General features: G+C 45.0%; 1 protein-coding gene across 3 annotated transcripts in view; it reads right to left on the reverse strand.

Annotated features, from left to right (window-relative positions):
* Window positions 1–2,655: 2,655 nt before the first annotated feature.
* Window positions 2,656–22,309, reverse strand: part of Prkcb (protein kinase C beta) — a 344,023-nt gene continuing 324,369 nt past the window's right edge. For 2 of the 3 annotated variants that reach the window (XM_052762090.1, XM_052762092.1), the window contains one exon: window positions 5,981–9,488. In XM_052762090.1, the coding sequence (XP_052618050.1) occupies window positions 9,330–9,488 (159 nt within the window). In that variant the 3' untranslated portion in view covers window positions 5,981–9,329. Of the gene's footprint in view, window positions 3,313–5,980; window positions 9,489–22,309 lie in introns of those variants that run through there. The other variant, XM_052762091.1, reaches the window with a different exon arrangement.

The following is a 22,309-nucleotide window of genomic DNA, read 5'->3' on the forward strand; positions in this document are numbered from 1 at the left end:
TTTTTGCTTCTAGCTGCAGTGATGTTGTTCACAGTCTGTGCTGCAGGCAGCCTCTAAGATGGTCCTCAAACACTCCACCTCCTGGTGGTCTTACCTTGCTTCATTTCTCTCCCTTGAGTCTGGACTGAGCTTATTGAATGACTTCTAAAGACTAGAAAACAGAAACATGAGATGTCACTTTGGATGTAAGGATGCAAAGACTGTGATCTCCAGGTTGGGCACTACCATTTGACCATTGACCCCAGAAGCCAGCTTCTGTGTCCAGACGTGGCCCTATGGGGAACTGATGAGGAACTGATGCTGTTGACAAGTATATGAGGCCAGGAAGTGAACTTTGGTCTCTCTGTTGAATGTCACAAGATGCTACAACCTTGGCCAATAGCTTGCCTAAAACCTAATGAGACTGTCAACTAGCTAAGCCACACCCCTATTAAAAATCCACAAATACTGAGAGAGAATATTCATTGTGTTAAAGTTTATAGGTCGTTTGTAATGTGGCAACAGCTAACTAATAGCTAATAGCTAACAACTTATGTCCAATCCTAGTAAAGTGAGAAGCTGAGTCTTCTGCAGCCATCATGCCCCTGTGAGTGGAGAGTCCTAGACTATACTGTTGACCTCTGTGATCCCCACACCCAGGACTGTGCCTGACCGAGCACTGGTACCTAGTGCTCATTAAATGAAAGATAGGTCAATCTGTAGCATATCGAGGAAGTAGGAGAAGCTGACAGGGATTGATAACTGCCTCACTAATACAATCTGAAATGGGCCACATTGCCAAACATCTATAGAAATCCATATATTTTTGTTTTCATATATGTTGCGTAGAACCACAGTTTCTCAAGTTTGAAGTTGGCTTCAGCCAATTTTCACTGGCAGAGTTTCTAAACTTCTCCGAAGATGAGCTCACTAGTAGATCCATGGATTCACTGTCTCTGCCCATTTACTCCATTTGCTGGGGCTCCTCCAAGAGAGGGGATGAAAAAACCGTAGCATCAGGATGGACGTGGTGTATGACAGGTTTGCTCTTTTCTGCTCCCCACCAGCCCTAGCAGATACAAAGGCATGTGCTATGGACTGCATTACTGCACATTTCCAAAAGAAACCAGAAGCATGACTTCATTGAGAGATGAATGTGGCAGGCTGGCACCGGTGATTCAGTGCTGTGCCACTCTGCGCTGGGAGTGCCACTCTGTGCTGGGAGTTCGACTCCTTATCTCACCAGCAGTGTTCAGAAGAAACCCTCCCTATTTTTCCATGTTTCCTTGGGCCTTCCTGAGCAAGTATGGCTATTGGGAAAAGTATGTACATTTTTATTCCTCTGCGAGTGCTGAATTAAATTAGGGTTAAACAGAAACAAACAAACATAAACAAAAACCAGGAATTCCAATAACATCCTCGAGGACCACAAGTGTTCAGTCTGTACTGACACTAGCCTCCTTGCTGATTTTTATCATAAAGTTTTTATTAAATAGTCTGAATTTATTTTTAAAGATTATTTTTAATGTGGTGGTGGTGGTGGTGTGTGTGTGTGTGTGTGTGTGTGTGTGTGTGTGTGCATGTGTGTGTATCTAGGTATCTGAGAATGTTAGGAGAGCGTTATGAGTTGCCCATTGTGGGTGCTGGGAACCAACTCTGCCCCTCTGGAAGAACAGCAAGCACTTGTAACTGCTAGGCCATCTCTCTAGACCACTGTATTTCATATTTAATAATAAGCATGAAACACAGTGACTGGAACAAGGGTCAGACACCCAGACGATGGTGCAGGAGAACAGTAAGATCGGCAAGCTCGGGGCTCACGTATGGAAAAGCCCCAAATGGCTGTAGCAATCAGGGAGGTAGATGGAAGGAATAAGACAACAGAGGGTGGCAGGCACTGTGATAAAAGGGGAACATACGGCTTTCAAAGGAAGTATACACTTCAAATTTATTACATTTTATTTGCTTATTTGTGTGTGTGTTTGTGTGTGTGTGTGTGTGTGTGTGTGTGTGTGTGTGTGTGTGTGTGTGTGTGTATGTTTGCATGACATGGCATGCATGTGGAGGTCAGAGGACACATTGTGAAAGTTTCATTTTATCTATCTGCCATGTGGGTTGTGAGAGTCAAGCTTGAGTCCTTGGCTCAGCAGCAGGTAGTGTTACCTGTTGACCCATCTCACCAGCCCTTCCCACACTTAAAGATAAGCTTCCAAGTAGTCCAAGTTGGTCTCAAACTTGCCATGTAGCCCAGGAGAGGATGGCCTTGAGCTCCTGATGCTCCTCTGCCTCCACCTGAAAAATGCACTGGGATTGCAGGCATGTACCACCATTCGTGGATTAGGCAGTTCTGGGAATCGAACCCAGGATCTCATGCGTACTTAGTGAGCATTTTACCTTCTGAGCCAAACCCAGTCCAAGAATGCAGACATTTCTTAGTCCTGCTGAACTATTTCCACATGGAAAGATAAGCCCAATCATTGCCAATCTTCTAATATTTAGCCCCCCATCTGAAAGTCCACAAAATTCATATGATATGTTCCATTTTAAATATGTATAGTGATTTCAATGCAAATAAAATCAGTGCTAGTGAAAGAAACTTGTCAGTTGGCAATGTCTGCCTGTGTTCCTCCCATTTGTGACAGAGTGTGTTTAAAAACAGACATGTGCACGAGAGGGTTTGCATGTATGAATTCAGTTTAATCATACCAATTCTTAAACAAAAAGTTTCCTCCAAGAGACAAGAGTTCACAGTAACTGCAAAGCTTACTCACAACTTTTAAAAATACCGGTCATGCTTAGGTAGCATTCAAAGGAGATAATAGAGAGTAACTGTAAAAACTTTGACCAGGAACATCAGCGTCTGACTTGAAAAATTACAAATACCGAAGCGTTTTGGTGTTGGACACAGTTAAGTTTTGACACTGTTGGTTCAGTGGACGAGTTTCTGGAAGTCTGGAAAATTGTACCTCTATCAGTGGGTAATGCGCTTATTCTAAACTAAACAGTTTCAAATGTAGAAAACAAACTAGCAAGCTATACATACAAAGAAAAGCCCTCTAAGACAAGCTCTCCACATGATGGATGCCAGCAGAGGCATCATGATCCTGGAAGACTGGAATTGGTAACAGACACTCAGCCTGAAGTCTTACACTCAGGCTCAGCAATGGAATCTGCATTCACCTACACATTAATGACAAACTCTGGGTTAGTATATGAGAAGCCAGCAAACTCATTTTGGTCCAAGTTCATGATGAAGAGTTTGTCAGTGGGAGTCAGTTCCACAGGCTGCCTGGTGAACTCTTTGTCGAAGTTGGAGGTGTCTCGCTTGTCTCTCTGCCAAATGGAAAGCAAACACATTAACACAGAAGCAGCAGTAGCAGCAGCAAGAAACATGACCAGGACATGCCAGTTACCAGAAGGCTGAGAAAGGCTCCTGAGCAGTCAGCCCCGTGCTGACAGCTTTTAGCAGAGGCATTCCGTGTACCGGCTTTCACTTCATAGTATATGCTGGCTTTGGGGAAGAAAACTTGGTGCAAATTTTCTATGAGAAGAAAAGAATCATTGATTTCTTTAAGAATTGCCCTAAAGAGTTGTGTGTGTGTGTGTGTGTGTGTGTGTGTGTGTGTGTGTGTGTGTGTGTGTGTGTATAAGGAAGTACTATGCTTTGACTTTAAGGTGAATTACATGGGTAACTATTTCTTTTCACAGCTAATGTCATAGAGTTAGTTAGCTCTTAGATAGAGTATCCTGGAGGAAAACAACCCAACAGCGACCCCTGTAGCCAGGAGCTGACTTTGTTGAAGGAAAAAAAAAAGGAGAACTGTTTGAACACATTGCTCTCAGAAGACAAGACGAATGGCCAGGTACTGAAAGCAGATCAGTGTTCATTGCAAGAAGCTAAGCACTGTCCACCTCATCCTCATAATGTCTGAGACTCACTGGTGACCATCTGGAGAGCCAGGGTTTTGTTATAAGATAGGGCTCAAAGTTAGGCCAATCTCTTATGCTCTACTTAATTCATATTTTAGATTCAGCCTTCGAAATGAGATTGTTGGGAGCTAGACTTTGGGATGCTGCTCAAAAGCCGACCACAAGAATAGAATCTGGGACTTCACTAGCTAGTGAGTCTCTTCAAAGATGTTGGTAGTGTGCTTTATAAGAAACACAATCCCAAGCTTGAAGTAAGATCTATGAAGGTGAGCTTAAAAAAATGAAACTACTCAATTTTCATAGGTAATCTGGCCAGCCTGCCTGCCTGCCTTCTTCCTTCCTGCCTTTCTTCCTTCCTTCTTACCTGCCTGCCTAACTGCATGTGTATAGGCATTACTAGCTACAGTTTGAGGCAGGTTCTACCAGGGATGTGAATGTGGGCTGACTACTGGGTCTTCATGATGTGCTGGCCTCTCCAGGGTCCTTGTAAGCCCATTAATCCTCCCCATTCTCACCTCACCTGTCTTGAGAAGGCAAAGCTGACGTCCTTGCCTCCCATTGTTTGATGTATGAGAAAGCCGAGACACAGATCAGTGAAGGGGCTTGCCCAAGACTGTGCGGTGGGTTGATGATAGGTATCTGACCACATAACAACTAAGTTTGCCTCATTGCAGCTGTGCTGGCTGGAGAGACAGCCTGAGGGCTGTTTTCACGAGGCCTGGGATTCTCCAGCAACTGGCAGCAGGTGCCTGGCTGAAGCCAAGGTTGTGTCGTCACACTGGAGTTTGTTGACTGACTCACTGTGGTCAACCTTAGTAGGCTTAGCCCTTAACAGAGACTGGTTGATGCAGATTTCCTGTTGACAGGCTCCACACTACTTCTTCTTGGATGCTCCCCTGAGACAGGTAATTCCCTACTTTCTACTGGGGTGTCTGAGTAGGGTTATGGGATTGAGGGGGACAAACTGGCATCAGGAGGTCATCTGGAAGAGTGTGGGCAGAGAGGAACAGGCTAAGGCTACTCATGAAGCTCTTTTCTACATGATGGTCCATCTTTTGCCATGTCCTGTTCATCCCGGCTTTTGTGAAGGTTCTAGACTTGGGCACTCAATGTGATGCCTTCTGTCTCTTTAATACTGTCTGTCTTCTCTGTCCTGATCCTGCAGTTAGGGTGTCAGCACCCTTCTCGTTGACTCCTGTGCATTTACTGCTTTGGGGAATTTGCATTGCTTCTTTCCAGGAGGGCAAGGTCCTTGTCTGTTCCTGTGCTATTGTGTTTCCAATGCCAAGAATAGTACCGAGCACACAGTAGGCTGTTCGTAAGTACTCACTGAATCAATAAAAGAAGACTTGATTAAAGGGGCACTTCCTTGCTTTTCCTAATTCCTGAGGCAGATCCCTCTTCACACTGAAGCCAAATGATAGCCATTGTTCCCACCAGCTCTAAGGCTTACAGAAATGCAACCTTACACTGCACTGGGAGCCAGTATGAAGTGAACTGTGTATGAGCAAGGTCCTGAAGCTATAAGGCTTTGTGCGGGCAGGAGAAGGGCAGACCTGGGGCCAGAAGATAGGTAGCTCCTCTTTTGGGGTCTCTCCCTGCCTAGCCATCCTTACCTGAGAGTATGTAGTAGAACTTCCCTTCCTACCAACTCCAACTTTGGAAGCCTTTACTTATTTGCTATGCTTCAGTAAGCCAGGTATTCCACATAAGACTTCCTTTTAATGGACTTCATCTCATGAGTGGTATCAGAAAATCCTCCAGGATTTTACCCTAGAATGTTGTGAAGGAATGGGCCCCTTTGTTGTGACACTTCTTTTTGGGGTTGTAGCATCTGAAGCCACGTGAGAACAGAAACGTTTATCTTAGGAAGAGCAGTAACTTTGCTGGCCTCTCATGGGTCTCTGATCATGGCCCTATCCTTTTTCAGAAGCAATCAACGAGAAACCTAAGAAATTGAAAGGGCAGACTCATGGATTCAGGCATATGATTGGTCACAGTTGACAACTTTAATTAGATTTCTTGATTTAGTTTTTTTTTTCTTCAGTTCTCCCAGAAGTTAAATACTTCTTGTGTGTGTGTGTGTGTGTGTGTGTGTGTGTGTGTGTGTGTGTGTGTGTAACAATTTAAGCCTGTTTTAGGTGGGCTAGAGGGATCAGGATGTGGCCAGCAAGGGTCACATGCTGTGATCAGCAGTATTCTAAAAGGGGAATGGTATTCTCCTGAGGGCCTGAGGATATGAGTGGTGTGCCATTAGAGGTGACTCTCAAGATACAGAAATAAGTCATAAAATCAGGTAGCTCCTTCTCTTCATAAGAAGAGATAACATGGTGTTTATCTGCTCACATTGGGGGAGCTTCTGTAGTCTGATCAAATATGGGGACTGTGTCTTTGGCCTTCTAGAAGAGTCCATCCCACCTACCATCCCACCTCTCTCCTTCCCTACCCTCCACACTATGTGACTGCAGCAAAAACCTAGGTTGAGAGGACACCCTCAGCTTCAAACTGTGCTCTGTAGGGAGACTAAGAAGCTGCAAAGACATCCACAGTGGATTTTCTTAAGAAACCCAGAGACTCTAGACAGCACCATGTTTTTAATTACTTGTTTTATGACTGTCTTTCCACAGATGGTATGCTGGAGAAAGAGAGAAGGGGATGGGTTGCATCTTTATTATTTCTCACAATGATCCTGGCACCCAGCCTGGCACATAGTTGGTGCTCAATAAATGCTACTTGAATGGATAGAGGGGGCATAAATGGATGATTGCAAAAATAAATGAAAATATTTCTTCTTGGATAAAATTTCAAATTTTTCCCTAGAGTTCTCATGTGATGAAAGCTGTTTCTTGGTTTCCTCTGATCTAGAAAGTTGGGAGAAGAGGAAACATCAGGAAGTCTGATTAATGATCCCTTTCTTCCACAGAAGCTTCTGGGACCCGCCTTCAGCCAGGTACACTAAGGGAACAGAGACTTTGACTTAAGTATCTATTTCTAAAACTGTGGACCTTAAAAAATAATGGCAAGAATCTGGAAATGTATAGTGTAGTGCATATATTTACATATATACTATCTATCTATCTATCTGTCTGTCTGTCTGTCTATCTATCCATCCATCCAACTATCCATCCTTCCTACATTATTTTCTAAGGTTGTCTCAGACCACTTGCCAATGGTCCCAGATTTCTCTGTGGTTTTCATTCTGAGCATATGTCCAAAGCCTGGTGACTCTGCAACCAGATGAAAGACCCTACATAATTTTCTTGGGAGTGGGCATGTGGCTCCGAGATGTTTGTCTTGTTACAGAACAGACAGAGCCTTATGTTGGGAGGTCAGGATCCCTGCATTTGTATTGCCACTGACCAATCTTCAGAAAATTACTTCTCCTCCCCAGATGCCAATTGACCCAATAACAAAGTGAGGAGTGGGTTGCTCTGCTCTCCCTCTGTTGGTAGTAGCCTAAGATCGTCAGCTGGGACATCATGTTTGCTGTCCTTGATCTAAGAGAGACAGGCCCCAAGCTTGAAGCAGAGTGGCATGAGAGGCCAGGAAAGAATGAACTATGAGGGTCATTATCTCAGCAGAACCCCAAGGCATTTTCTTCTTAAAGAGGAGGAGGTGTACTCCTAGGACACTGGTCCTTTGGTAGATTCTGTGTGATTTCTCAGAATCCCTGGAGGGCCTGGAAATCTTTTGACCTGTAATAAGAATTCCCTTTAGGACTGAGAGGAGCAGGGAGCTGAGCTGTAGGCAAGGGGGAGGGGCCACCTGCTGTCCTCATCCAGTCAGAAGGCAATGAGGTCTCTCCCACCACTTGGCCTTCTGGGAGCTCACTCAGTTGCTTGCTCAAGGAAGCTCACTTGGAAGAGTGGTGATTTGGATGAGAAGTACCTTAAGTACCTCGGGCATGTTCCTAGACTGCTTCTAAGCTTGAGTCTGGTGGGCATGTGGGCTCTGAATTCTGACAGTGTTGGGGGCTTCAACTTGCCTGGCCCACTACATTTTAGGCAACCAGGCATTCCCTGAATGATCTCCAAGCCCTGCTTTCTGGCTGGTTGAACACTGAGGCTATATAAGATCCAGCTTCAGCCCCTTTCTCCTGAGTTCCTTCCTTGGGCCCTACTTTGTAGTGTGGGTCCTCATTGTTCAAAGAGAACAGTTTTCTTTGAAATTGAATTTCTTCTTTTCTGTCTCTCTCTCTCTCTTTTTTTTTATTGTACCTTGATGCTAGGAGAAAAATATCAGAACAGATTCTGAAGTGCAAATGAACATTTCCACAAACATCTTGCAAAATGACATCACACTGAAGAATGCAACCATCATAGTTTGGAGAGATGGTGTCTTTCTCAGGCCCCTCTGTTAGTTCTCCAATACCAGCAGTACATGTAGACAAACCCCCTCCCCACAGACACAAGTCTGCTGGGCTCCATAGCCATCTTCTCAGTTGAACAAAGCAGGCCATTGTGGTTAATAACATCTGGACATAGTTTTTAAAGCATGTGTAACAAAGTGAGTTTGTTTTTTCTTTTGTTTGTTTGGTTTTTTTTTTTTTTCATTTCAACAATGACAGAAATTAAAAAAGCAAATAACGTTTGAAATGTAATGTAAAATCATGGTCCTTTGGGACCTTGCTAGAGTGACCATGTGCTTCCAGGAACAGTGCCAAATGCCATTCTTGAGTAGTTTGGGGGATGAGGGTACCAGTACCAGCCATACAGTATTAGAAACTACAGCATGGTGGTAGCACTCAAGCTGGTTGCCCTTTGACCCCTGGAAGTGCTGCTTTTAGATTGATACTTGTCTAAAAGCGCATTCCTGGTTTTTTGGTTTTGGGGATTTTTTTATATTTTTAGGACTTAGGTAATCTTCTTAACATTGAGTTAAAAAAATAAAAATAAAAATGTATTTTTAGCATGTTCTTTTCAAAGCTCTGCTGCCTCCAGAACAGGCAGTGTGGAGGGATTCCCTCTAGGGCAAAGCAGCCATATCCTTGGATTCAAGCCAAGCTCCCAGGCTGGAAAGTGGAAGAATATTGTTAGCATTCAATCCATCTATCCATTTTTTAGGGAGGATGTAGAGTGGATGATCGGGGTAAAAAATGGCGGTGCAGAGAAGGAGGAGAGAAAGCAAGCTTTTTCTCTCCCTAGTGGGTCTGTTAGCCGACATGCTCAGGATGCACATAGTAGAGGACTTTGAGCGTGTTTCAATTATGCAGCACTTTCTACATGCCACCTGCATAATTCCATCTCCTCGAGATGCTCCAAACTACTTGAGGACATTTGGGTTCTGAAACATGGCCACTCTAGCCTTGTCAGAAAAGAAAACACAGATGTAACTTGGCAATGATTAAAAAAAAAAATGTCACCATGATAGCTGTTGAGCCTTGAATGACAGAAATGAAGGACGGAGATCTACAGATCTACTTAGCTCTTGACTTCAGGTTTTAAAAATTCAGAGTTAACAAAGGAAAATCCTTCGAATTCTGATTGGTCAATATTCCTGATGACTTCCTGGTCAGGAGGTGTTAGGACTGGTGGATGGCGGGTGAAAAACCGGTCGAAGTTTTCAGCATTTCGCCCACACTATGAGAGGGGGAGAAAAGAACTTGTGGTGGGTGGGAAAAAAAAACAAACAAAAGCCAAAATGAAACAGAACTGAACAGAACCGGGTGTGGTTTTCCTCCAATCCCTTCCCTTTCAGAAACTCAGAGGTTGTTTCAATGATCAAGAATGAGAGCAACGTAAAATGCAAAATTCTCATGACCTTTGGAACCTGACCTTGGGTTCCTACCCTTTGAGTGCTGTAGCTCTCAGGTCAGTCCTGGTTTCCTTTTGGGAAGTCAGGAAATGCATGACAAAGGCATGAGATGGTGGGGCTAGTAGCATGTGGCATGTCCCCACGGCATCACCCACCCCCAACGATTCAGACAAGGCCATTTGTTGGAAGAGATGGGATTAAGGTGTGTCCCATCTTTAATGGGTGGCAGATGTCAAATAATGGCCCATTCATACATCACCTGGCGAGCTCAATATTTATAGCAGCAGATCCCTTAAAGTGCCATCCTGCTGCTCTTGATCAGGAACCATAGGTATTTCTAGCTCAACAGAATATAGTTTTCAAACACCAGCCAGTGGAGGAAGATCCCAACCATAACCTCTCAGTGGCACCACAAAGTCCCTCTGGATTAATCCTTGACCCTTAATTACAAGGTTCCAGGAGGTGAAATCAGTCTTTCTTTCTCCAAATAAGAAGACCTGGTGTGGGAGGAAAGTCACATGCACATGCAGAATTCCTGCCTAAGGAAAGGAGATGAGTTGCTGCGTTGAATTTCTGGCTCCTTTCCAGCATAACCATGTACACAGAAGCCCTCAGCAATCTGGTGTCTACAGGAGGTGCTGTGGTTTGAATGTACAGTGTCTCCCACATGATGAAGGGTTCAAATACTTGGTCCTCGGCCAGTGGCACTGTTTTGGAAGGTTGTGGAACCCTTAGGAGATGGAGCCTTGCTGGAGGAAGTGAGTTAGTAGGTGCAAGCCCTGAGGTTTTATACCTTAGCCATGCTTCCTGCATGCTCACTGCTTCCTGGCTGCTGATGCAGCATGACCAGCCACCTTGCACTCTTGCTGCTTACCGAGTGTTTGACCGCAACAATGAGAAGAGTAGTGCGGGAGGCAACATCAACCTAATCCCATCACAATGTGAGTCATAATGACGGCAGGTAATCCAAACTGTGTGTTTGCCCAGGCTGCTCACCTGGCAAAGAACTTCACCCAGATTATCTCATCGAACCTTCGCAATGGCCTTATGATGCATATCATCGCTATGGCTTCAGTGGACATGGAGTTATGCATTTAAACAACTGGTACTAACTTGATAAGTTATAGAATCTTTGGGACTGTGGCTTAGCTAGTGGAAGTGGGTCACTGAGGGCAGGCTGTGAAGATGGTATCCGCTTCTGATTAGGTCTCTACGTTCTGCTTCCTGCCCGCCACGTGACCAGGTGCCTCACACTGCTGCCACCAATGCCTTCCACACCAAGGTGGATCAATATCCTTGGAAATTGTGGATCAGAATAGACCCTTCCTCCATTAAGTTGATTCTTTTGGGTATTTAATTACAGTTTTTTTTTTAAAAAAGTAACAAACACAAATATTATCCTCCATTTTATAGAGAAGGAAGCCGAGGGCAGGAAGATCAAGTCATCTGATGCTCAAGGTCAAGCAGCTAGCTATCAGCAATGCTGTAGATGGAGCTGGATCCACCTAACATCAGAGCCAGGATCTCTGGCTGCACATTTACGAATACAGCCGATAGGAAGTGACAGACTAAACAGTGGAATGGGGCAGAAGTGGGAGCGAACTCATGGCTCGGGTGTTGCAGTCACTGTTTTGATTGGCAGCAGAGACAACACATGGGAAAATTCAGAAAGACAATGACTGGCGATTTCCATTTGGGGATATGATGGTTTTAAGAGGACAGTGTACATCTAGCTGAGAACTAAGGGGGGTGTTATGGGGCTCAGAAAAGACCTTGAAAGACTCTTTCTAATGGCACACCAAGTAGAGAGGGTATGGATAATAGCAGAAATGGCCACCATGCACTCTCCATGCAGCTGGCATGCCCTGAGTGGCTTTGCTCACAGTATCTTTTAAATTCATATGCTAACCCTTCAAGGCACGGATTTTACTCCCATCTGCCAGTGATGAAACTTCCCTTAACACTGTCCTAGAGCCACAGAGGAACCAGGAGAGAGCAACTCAGACACTCTAAGGACTGAAAGAAGCCACAGACAGAAGCACTGTCATGATGGAGATACCTCTAAAAAGTCGGGCAGGAAAGTTTGCTGAAAAGAAGTTATTGGATTTGAGAGTGTTCAGAAGGGACACTGGGGGTTGCCTGAGGTCTTGTCACTGGGGGAGTGAGAACACTGACAGAAGGACCTGCAAGTATCTCTGTGGAGCCTTAGCAAAGGGCAGGCACATGGGAGCCACAGCTGCTGACTGAACAGAAGTGAGTCCGGGTTCTGTGTCCTGCAAACAGGGCTTGGAATCTTGGCGTCTTGTTGATCACTGGTTGTACAACTCTGGGACATTTTCTAATGTCTCGGGGCTCCTCTTTTGTAAAATGGTGACTACTGTTTGGGGTTGTGCTGAGGAGGACAACAATGGGAAGTGATGTGCATGACAAGGCCTGGGATCATTACTTGTTTCCTCTGTGAAGCGTCACCCACAGTGCGCGCTCCTGAACAGAGGTTAGTTCAGAGTTACTTAAGTTTTAAATACTGAAGACACAGACCTGAAGTTTTAAAACTCTTGTTAAGCTTAAAGAAATATACTTTGGGGCTGGAAAGATGACTCAGTTGGCAACGTGCTCGCCACTCAAGCACGAGGACCTGAATTCTGTCCCCAGCATCCATATTTAAAAAAAAAAAAAAAAAAAAGCCAGGCACAGTGGTGTGTGCCTGCCATCTCAGCTTCAGTGAGATGAGGACAGAAAGGTTCTCTGAGCTTGCTGGCCAGCCTGGTTCAGTGAGAGACTCTTTCTCAAAAAAAAAGAAAAATTGGGAGGCCATTGAGAAAGATACCTACTACATCAACCTTTGACCTCCACGTGCACATGTGTGCACGTGCACACACGTGATCGCTCATGCACACACATGAACACACATCAACATGCACACACACCACACACAGTGCACACATCAACTTTAATAGACAATAATACTCCCATTGTGAAAATGTATCTCATATTCACTCTGCTATGGGAAATTTAAAGGCACAAACGATAAAAATAAAAGGACATGAAAAGGCAAATTTCAAATTATGCAAAGACATGCGTGTAAGAAAGTTCTAGGGGAAAAACAAAGCTTAAATAAATGTATTTACAATCTGAGAGTGAAAAAGACATTTCCAAAAAGACATTTCCAAAGGGTCAAAACCAAGAAGTAACAAAGAAAATTCTGCATAATGATGTGTAGTTAAAAAAAAAGAAACAAACAACCCTCCCCCCCCAAAAAAAAACAACAAATAAGCCTAAAGGCTAATAGCAAACTAGATAAAATGTATTTGTAATACCTACTACAGAAGGGATCATTGACTTATAAATGTGAATTATAAGTTAGGTGATTATGTGTGATTATGTTCTAAGAAGAAAAAGATAGCCCAAAGGAAAATTATAAAGGGGAAAATTTAATTTTCTTTTTTTGGACACAGGGAACTGAACTTGGGGTTTCACATACACTAGAGGAGTAGTCTCCCAATTAGCTGTATTAGTAGCCTGAGAAATCTATTTTTAAAAAGATTTATATTTATTTTAAATTATGTGTATGTGTGGTAGGTATGTGCACTTAAGTACAGGTGCCTGTGGAGGCCAAAGGAGGGAGTCAGATTTCCAGGGGCTGGAGTCACAGGCTACTTGCTAAGCACACTGGGAGCTGAAATTGGGTCTTCCGCAAGAGCAATATTGAGCTCTTAACTGCTAAATCAGCTCTCTAGCCACTCTGAGAAAACTATTTTAGAGATTCGAACTACACAAAATGTGCTCAGACTTGGTTCACAATTAAGGAAATGGCCTCTGAGGATGTGCCTGGTGAAGCAGGTAAGGGGCAGTGTCAGTTGATGTCTCAGAAAAAGAGCGTTGCATGCAGGGGCACTGCTTGTGCAAAAGCCCTGAGGCGGGAATGCGCTTGCTGCCATCCCCAATGAAGCCAGAGTGGGAGCAGAGTGACCAAGGGGCAGGAGGGACAGGAGGGACAGGGGAGGTCACAGCGAGGGACGGGAACCCGAGCATGATCCCTATGGCCATGCAAGGACAGTTAATCTTCATCTCAGCTTGGTAAGCTCTAAGTGACATGGTGAGCTGTGTTTAAATGAGGTCACCAGTGTTGTCTACAGAGCAGGCTGTGTGTGACAGGGGCGACACTAGGAACAATGTGTCCAGGTAGAAGACTGTTGACATGTTTGGCTGAGAGAGGATGAGGGCTTGGAGGAAGTGGGTTGCAGAGAAGATGCATTTGGACTTGGGCTATAACACATTGCACTTAGTGTTGATGTGACGTGCAGGTGGGTTGGGAACTGAAGGAGGAGAGAAAGAGGAATTGGTGTCCTTGAGTCTTTGGCTTTAGCTGCTTGGAGAGGGAGTACCACTCAGGGTTGAACATACTTGCAGGGAAGGGGATTGGATCCTTGTTTTCCTTCCTGGTAAGTTTGAAATGACAGTGTGGAAGCCAGGAGGCTAGTAGGGGATGCAATGTGGAATGGAGAGTGTTGGGGGCTAGACTGGCATCAGGGACATGGAATGCAAATGATTATTTGTTGATTATTTGTTGTCCAGAGGGGAAAAAGGGTGGACAGGGTTGTGTGCAAATGGCCAAGATGAGAGGGCTCCCTGGTGCTGTTTTTCTGTGGCCTGGATGTCAAGACCCAAAGGAGCCAACACTGGAGTCTTCAGGGGCTGTTTTTCTTTAAAAAACCATCCACTTCCCATCCCCACTAGGAGGAAGGCTGCTGATTTGCAGGGCTCCCCAGAGGCTGTGAAAGGAGCTGAGAAACAGCTTCTAGCTTCTAGCAGTTATGCACCCCCACCCCCACCCCTTCCTAGAACAATGAAATCTTTAAGTGAGATAGCACAGAGGAGATGCAGGAAGTAGGGGTTAAGGAAGGGGGCAGAGCTGCTGCGGGGCGTGATTTCCCTGCTAATAAGCAGCTTACAGGCTGGCAGATCACAGCCTCCCTGTTAAGTGTTTCTGTGTTTTTCAAATGGACCTGTCACTGCCCATTAGTTTCAGGGGCGCTCCCTAAATGGAGACGTCAGCCCTTGGGAGGCAGAGCCTGGGATCTGTTCTATGCCTGCTGTGTCCTTGGAGAGAATGGGCAGCTTAGTGGCTGGGATCTAATTATCAACGTAGTCTGGACCACACCTGCCTCCCTGACTGTCCTGGGTAGATACTCTAGCCTCATTTAGCTACTGGCAGCAAATCTAACCTCCTTGTCATCAGGGTACACCAGAGAGGCCTCTGGCATAGGGACAGGGGATGAAGCCAACTAGGGTACTTAAACCACAGGCACCTATTCCGGGAGTGGAGTGAGCAGTTTTGCCTGATAGAATAATGCTCGCCCGTGGATCTACAAGGCTAGACAGAAAAGCTGCTCTGTGGGCAGTTACAAAGCAGCAATGCCCACCTCCTTCTAGTTTCTGGGGCAGTAAGTTGCCAACAACTTGGAGTGTGGCTACTGAGCGTGGGGTTGGAGTGTTGCTCAGCAGTTAAGCGTGTACTGCCCATGTGGAGAACCCTGGATTCCATCCCTGCCACCATGAAAACAAATGGATGTGGTGTTTGCACAGCTATGCCCATCAGAAGGATTATTCAAAATGCCCAGAGACAGTAGAACCCACGTACTTATCCCAGGAGCCACTTTCCAAGACCCCTGGCCCAGGTTGCCTGAAAAGGTAGATAACACCAAACCCTCTACAGACAGTTTTTTCATCTAACTTATAAATTAGACATAGTAAAAGATGAAAGATTAACAATAAAGCAGATCAATTACAATAATATATCGCATTAAAAGGTTTTTTTTTCTTCTGATGATGATAACCTAATGGTTTTGGACACCGTTATTGACAGGTAACAAAAGGAAACTATGGATAGCGGGGAGCATTCCAGGCCTTTGGCTTGCTTTGTCTCAAATACCTCCCATCACCCAAAGTCCACACTCTTCGCTTGTTCATTTATTTTGTTTTGTTTTGAGACAGGGGCTCATTGGGTAGCCATGGCTGGCCTGGAACTCACTCTGTAGATCAGGCTGGCCTCGAACTCACAGAGATCTGCCTGCCTCTGCCTCTTGAGTGCTGGGATTAAAGGCATATGCCACCACACCTGGCCTCAAAGTCCACACTCTTTAGAATGGCTTCCTATCGGTACTTGGTATGGTCTTCTGGTCCATCGCCCCTCTGCCCCTATCCACCAGCCTGCACCACAGAAGAGCCAAATTGACCTGCTTTGGTTCCGAGGATACTCACATGAATGTCTCCTCTCCACCTTTGTCCAGGACGTTTCCTCTAACAAGAACTTGTGCCTCCCACCTGTTCCACTGTACCCACTCGTTTCCACACACCCTGACTCTAGAAGGGAGTCACTTCCTGACAGGCTTTTCCTGGCCCTCCCCTATGTTCCTATAGCCCATGTGGACACAGGATGTTAACCAAGGGGTCATCACAGTATGAAAAAATGAGAATCATCTATTAACCAATAGGGAAAACAGTTAAATAACAACCTATCTATTTGATGTATCACTGTGCAAAAATCTTTGAAAAATTAAAAAAAAAAAGATGTGGAAGAATGTCCAACAATATCATTTTATATATAATTCTAAAATTATATCATATGTTTTCATTCTATAAATTACAATGTGTGTGACAATGACAACTTTGTTTGAGGCAGGGTCTCTTTGTTGCTGCCTTTTGGGTGTCCCCCAAAAACTCCAGACTGGCTGCCTTGAGAGTTTCTGGGGTTTCCCTGTCTCTAGCCACCTTCTCCAGCTTTGTAGGAATTCTGGGGCTTCAAATTCAAGCCCTCAAGTTGTCATGGAGGTGTACTAACCACTGAACCATCCCTCCAGTCTAAGAAGGGTCTTTTGTGTTTGATGCCAAGTTTGTTTTGTTTCTGTTTTCTTAATTACAATTTAAAAATAGCATGCCCCGTTCTGTTTTCCTCCAAATATGTTCAATCACCACCTCCTCGGAGACACTGTTCTCTGTCTCCTTCAAATCAGGTAGCTCTCACATCCTCATCTCTTGATACGCCCCACCAGGACATCCTGTTCCACGTTATCAGCCAAACACACCACCTGTGTATCGCCATCGGTCTCACACATTCATTTGTTTATCCCACTATTTCCTACTTCCTCTAGAATATAAGATCCGTGAAGGCACAGTTCCTTTTTCTTGTCGTTGTTCAATACTCCGCTTCCAAGACCCAGTACAGGTACTCGATGCTAGTGAATGGGTCAGCAATGGAGTCTGTACTGTGCTGATGATGATCCAGGTGCTGTGTCGAGTACTTCCAAGCACCATGTCTCTTTAATCCACCTAGAGCTCTATGAAGCGCTCATCGTACAATGAGGGAATGTGCTTACAGGGCCTGACTGTCTGTGATTTGATCCCACAGGTGACAGATTCGGCCCCTCCTGTCAGTCATCTCCCCTTGTAAAAGCGAACTTTTCAAAAGCACCAAAAGAAACAAAATCTAGTGCAATTCCACCTCACCGTTTGTATTATGTCCGTGTGTGCGTGCATTTGTGAGGGGGTTGCACGTGCCTGTGAGGATGCACACTCGGTGTGAATACGTGGAGAGGCCGGAAGAGGATTTTCAGCATCCTCCTGGTCCCTTGAGATAAAGTTTGTTTCTGAACCAGAGGCTCGTCATTTTAACTAGCCTGGCCAGCAGCTAGCTGCCAGGATCTGCTTGTCTCCCCTTCCCCAACGTTGGGGTTATAGGCATGAGTGGCGTTAACACGACCCTAGCAGTGAATCTTGTTAACCTGGCTTTTATGTGGATGCAGAGAACTCTAACTCAGGTCCTCGGCTCCTCAGTCTAACCCACTGAGGTATTTCCCAAGCCCCAGATCCTAACCGCTTTGTTAAGTGACTGCTTTGGTCTGTATTCTGGATGACTGGGTGAAGAAGCGGATGGATGCTTTTTATCTTTTAAGCAGGTTTGGAATCATTATTTTTAATGTGCTTAAAAAAAAACAACCTGACAAGATGGAATACACAGTAAACATTTTCCATGTCAGCAAAGCATCTTCTTTTCCCATTTATTCCTCACCATCCACCCTAAATTCACATTGCTGCTTGAAATAAACTCTCATAGTTACTTTCTTTTTGTCTGCTTTTAAAGATCTAATTCCCACCAATCTGTGAGATAGGTAGGGAAAAGATTATCTCATCTCAACAAGAAAATTGAAAAATTGACACTATATTTGGGGTCCCCCTGGAGTAAATCAGAAGAGGCAAGACCCAGAGATGCTTTGGTTCTGTCACAGGATTTCTACAGCACCCCACTATCCCAGAGCCTACATTCTACCACATAGCATGGCCTTGTAAGCTGAGATGACCTGAGGACTGGGCCTAGCTTCATTATTCCCCACGTAACCAGTAAGCAAGGAGCTGAGTTCCCAGCATCCACATGTTCTGTGAAGTTCAGATGGATTTACCTCCCTCGTGAGCACAGTGGTGGGAGGATGTCCCCGACTTTAGATTGAAGCCTTCATTATTAATGACGTTATTACTGTGTTATGATCATTAACAAGATTCACCATTAGGGTCAGTCTACGTATTAAGGTCAGCCATCATTCTTGTGAAGTTTATTATCAAGCTTAAAAGGAAGCTTTGTACTTGAAAGCTGTATGTAAGTTCAAACGAAGGTGGTGGTTGTATATGATTTCATATATAAAATACAGAGACTCATTTTGTTTTGAAGCTAGGTAGCAAACTGAAATAGTTATTGCGCCTCTCAGAATGGGGCAATTGGACCCTGCCCTTGACACTCTTCTGTTGATTAATTCTTTAGAATCTTAATAATTGTTTTCCCAAATCCTAAGAAGATGAAACAGAAAACTTGTTAAGAAAAACGTGCAAGTGTAATCAAGGTTTTAGAATAAAGGCTGTTGTTGTTGTGTTATACACATCCAATATTTAGCACAGCTACATCTGATGCCAAGGGCTGACTCTGTTCTGCCAGTGAACATATGGGATAGGCATGGTGTGCTCTGGCTAGTGTGGGTCTCAGAGGCTCTGCCCTAACCCACCCGATATGGAAAATTCCACTCTGGTTAGTTATAAGCGTAGCAAGAATCGGCCACTTCAACTCTGAAGTCCAAGCCTGGTGAGGTATAGGGGGCTGTGAGGTGTGGGGGATTGTGTGGTACAGGGGGCTGTGAAGTATGGGGGGCTGTGAGGTATTGGGGGCTGTGAGGTATGGGGGGCTGTGAGGTGTGGGGGCTATGAGGTGTGGGGGGCTATGAGGTATGGGGATCTATGAGGTATGGGGGGCTGTGAGGTGTGGGAGGCTATGAGGTATGGGAGCTATGAGGTATGGAGGGCTGTGAGGTATGGGGACTGTAAGGAATGAGGGTGCTGTGAAGTATGAGAGTACTGTGAGGTATGGGAGGAACTGTGAGCTATAGGAAGAGCTGTAAGGTGCAAGCAGGACCTAGGACTTCAGTTAGAGATTAGAGGAAAACTGCATGTTTAGGCAAGAAGGGTCCATTTCTAGTCCTAGTGAGACTCACTCTCTTGGAAAGACATTTCAAGCAGGTCCACACACCGCTTCTGAGTTATTTCGAAAATGGATTTAGGGATGGGGTTATTTTGTGCTAGTTTTTAAGAATATGCACGTAGCTATTAACAAATAGGCTATGTCATCTTCCTTTCTGGGTTATAGGGCAGATCTTAATTCTCCAGATTCTACTGTCATCGAATATGGCTTTCTAGAGAGTTGAAGTTTCTACCAGGAGTAGCTGGAGAGACAGGAGAATCAGCAAACTTTGAAAGGAAGAGGTCTGGGGGCAAAGAAGTGGCTGAAGTGCTTGCTACGGGAGCATTAGGGCCTGAATCCAATCCCCAGAACCCATGGAAAAAGTTCAGCAAAGTGGTGAGACACCAGTAATCCAGTACTGAGTGGGTGGAGACAGACAGATTCACTGGCTGGACAGCCTAAGTTAATAAGGTGAGCACCAGGCCAATAAGAGACCCAAATAAATAAGTAATAAATAATTAAAATGGTGGACAGAGCCTGAGGAATGACACCTAAGTTCTCCAGCCTCCATGCACCTGTGTACCTACACACATCTATGCATGGGCGTGCATGCACGTACGCATGTACACACAAACACACACACACACACACACACAGACACACACACACACATACACACACACACACACACACACACACACACACACACAGAATGGAGAGATTCTGAATTTAGCTTACACCTACACAGTCGCCCCTCAAAATCCATTGTGGATTGGTTCCAAATATCTTTTTGTCTCCTTAAGTACCTCAGTTCTTGGATGCTGCAGATCCTTATACAGAATGTAGGCATAACCTATGTATGTACATAGAGTATGAATCAGATGACTTAGAATACCTAAGGATGCAAACGCTGTGCAAGCAGTTTTTTTTTTTTTTTTTTTTTTTTTTTTTTTTGGTTTTTCGAGACAGGGTTTCTCTGTGTAGCTTTGCGCCTTTCCTGGAACTCGCTTTGGAGACCAGGCTGGCCTCGAACTCACAAAGATCCGCCTGCCTCTGCCTCCCGAGTGCTGGGATTAAAGGCGTGCGCCACCACCGCCCAGCTTGCGCCACCACCGCCTGGCTTGTGCAAGCAGTTATTATCCTGTTCCATTCCAGGAATGAAGTCAAGATAGTGTTCTAACATTATCTACAGAGGCACAAAATTTAATTTCTTAAAAAAAAAAAAAAAATGTCGGCACCCAGGCACTGGGACTGGAACCTGTCCTTAGTGTATGAGCTGGCTGTTTGGAACCTGGGGCCTATGCAGGGACACTTTGCTCAGCCTGGGAGGAAGGGACTGGACCTGCCTGGACTGAATCTACCAGGTTGAGCTGAATCCCCAGGGGAGTCCTTGCCCTGGAGGAGATGGGAATGGGGGGTGGGCTGGGGGGATGGTGGGGGGGGAGCAGGAGGAGGGAGGACAGGGGAATCCGTGGCTGATACGTAAAATTAAATCAAATTATAAAATTAAAAAAATATGTCCATTCATGGTTGGTTGAATCCACAGAAATAGAACCTGGAGACACAAAAGGTCAACAGTATTCATACACTCAAGAACGTATTAAAAGAATTAAGCAGAGTTTAATGTGTTGATCAGTGTCACCTCCAGGGTGAAGAGACAAAAGCAAGGAACAGAGGTGGTCCACATTCAGATTGGATCGGAAGTGGAATTTATTTACTTATTGGACTATGAGCATCTTCCCTGTGGCTACGCCACTGCAGAGAATAACACCCCTCCTTCTGGCACTCATGAATAACAATCAGGGAGTGGAGCCTCATGAGCACCTCCCCCCCCCACTTACATTATGAAATGTGGAGGGGTTAATCTCAGCTGCTCACTGCATAGCTTTGGATGCGATTGGAAGTTTGATTTTTTTCGGATTTTCTTGAAAGGAAGATCAAAGTCTGAAGTAATGAGGTCAAGAAAGACCTCAGGCCTGTGAGAGCAGGCAATTTCCAGGTCATTGATGACTCAAAGGGAGAAATGTCAATGGAGTGTCGGGAGCAGATCACGCCAGAAAGGAAGAAAGAACAAATCGTCACTAGCCAGAGCCAGCAAGAACCAGCAACCTTTCCTAAGTTCGTGTGCCAAGTTAGGTGGGGCAGCTTGGCTTCACGGTAAGGAGGGATGCCGTGTTCCTGAGAAGAGTTTTTTAAAATAAAAACAAGCCGGCAGAAGATGGCCAGAAAGGAGTCGGATGGATAGCTCGTGTCTTGTCTACACAGCAGACATCTCCTCTTCGAGCGATAGAGAAACATCCTTCCTTTCTCATTATGCTTTGTTTAGCTAGGAACAGAGCTCTCTTAGCTCAGGGGGACAGATGACCCAGGCCAAGCCAATTAGCAGAGCCCATCCCCCTGGTGACATGGAATTGAAGAGAAGCATATGGCCGACTATCACCTCATAAGTTTAAGTCTAAAGCTACCAGGAATTTTAGAAGAAAGCAGCTCCTTCGGTGGAAGTTTCTGGGAATTCCAGGAGCTAAGCTGTTTGCTGCCATGGGCCTGCAACAAAGTTAAGCTCAAATGTGAACTTGATCACATCAAGAGATGTCTGGAGATCAGTCAAGCACACTTCTGGGATTCTAGATCATAAGACTCTGGCCTGTCCAACGCGTAATCCACCACTGAGTTTACACTTTGAGCGGACATTTGGAGGTGACGGAACTGGAAGGTGGAACCACTGGAGGAAGTAGGTTGCTGGGGATGTGCCTTTGGCCCACCCCTTTCCTGTCTCTGCTTTCTAGCTGCCACGTGATGGGCAGCTCTGCTCTACCATGCCCTTCTGCTTCAGTGCTCTGCCTCAGACAGCCTCATAAAGAAGGAAACAGCCAACCACGGACTCAAACCCTGAGCCAAAATAAACCTCTCCTCTTAGGAGTAGTTTCTGTTAGGCATTTGTCATAAGGGTCGAGATCTTACCAAACCAAGGACCACAAAGTCTTCTGAGAGGAACAGTTGATTAGAGTTAGAGGAAGCAATCGGAGGAGAGAGGGAAATGGAGTCTCCTTCCCATTGTTTGAGGCCATAGGTCCAGCCACATCTTAATATTTAAGGGGTTCTCTTAAAACTCAGCAGGAACCAGGATCCTAACTACAACTACAGGAG

Source organism: Peromyscus californicus, unplaced genomic scaffold (genome assembly GCF_007827085.1).
Source record: "Peromyscus californicus insignis strain IS unplaced genomic scaffold, ASM782708v3 Scaffold_4__1_contigs__length_199733344, whole genome shotgun sequence".
Taxonomy (NCBI): Eukaryota; Metazoa; Chordata; class Mammalia; order Rodentia; family Cricetidae; genus Peromyscus; species Peromyscus californicus.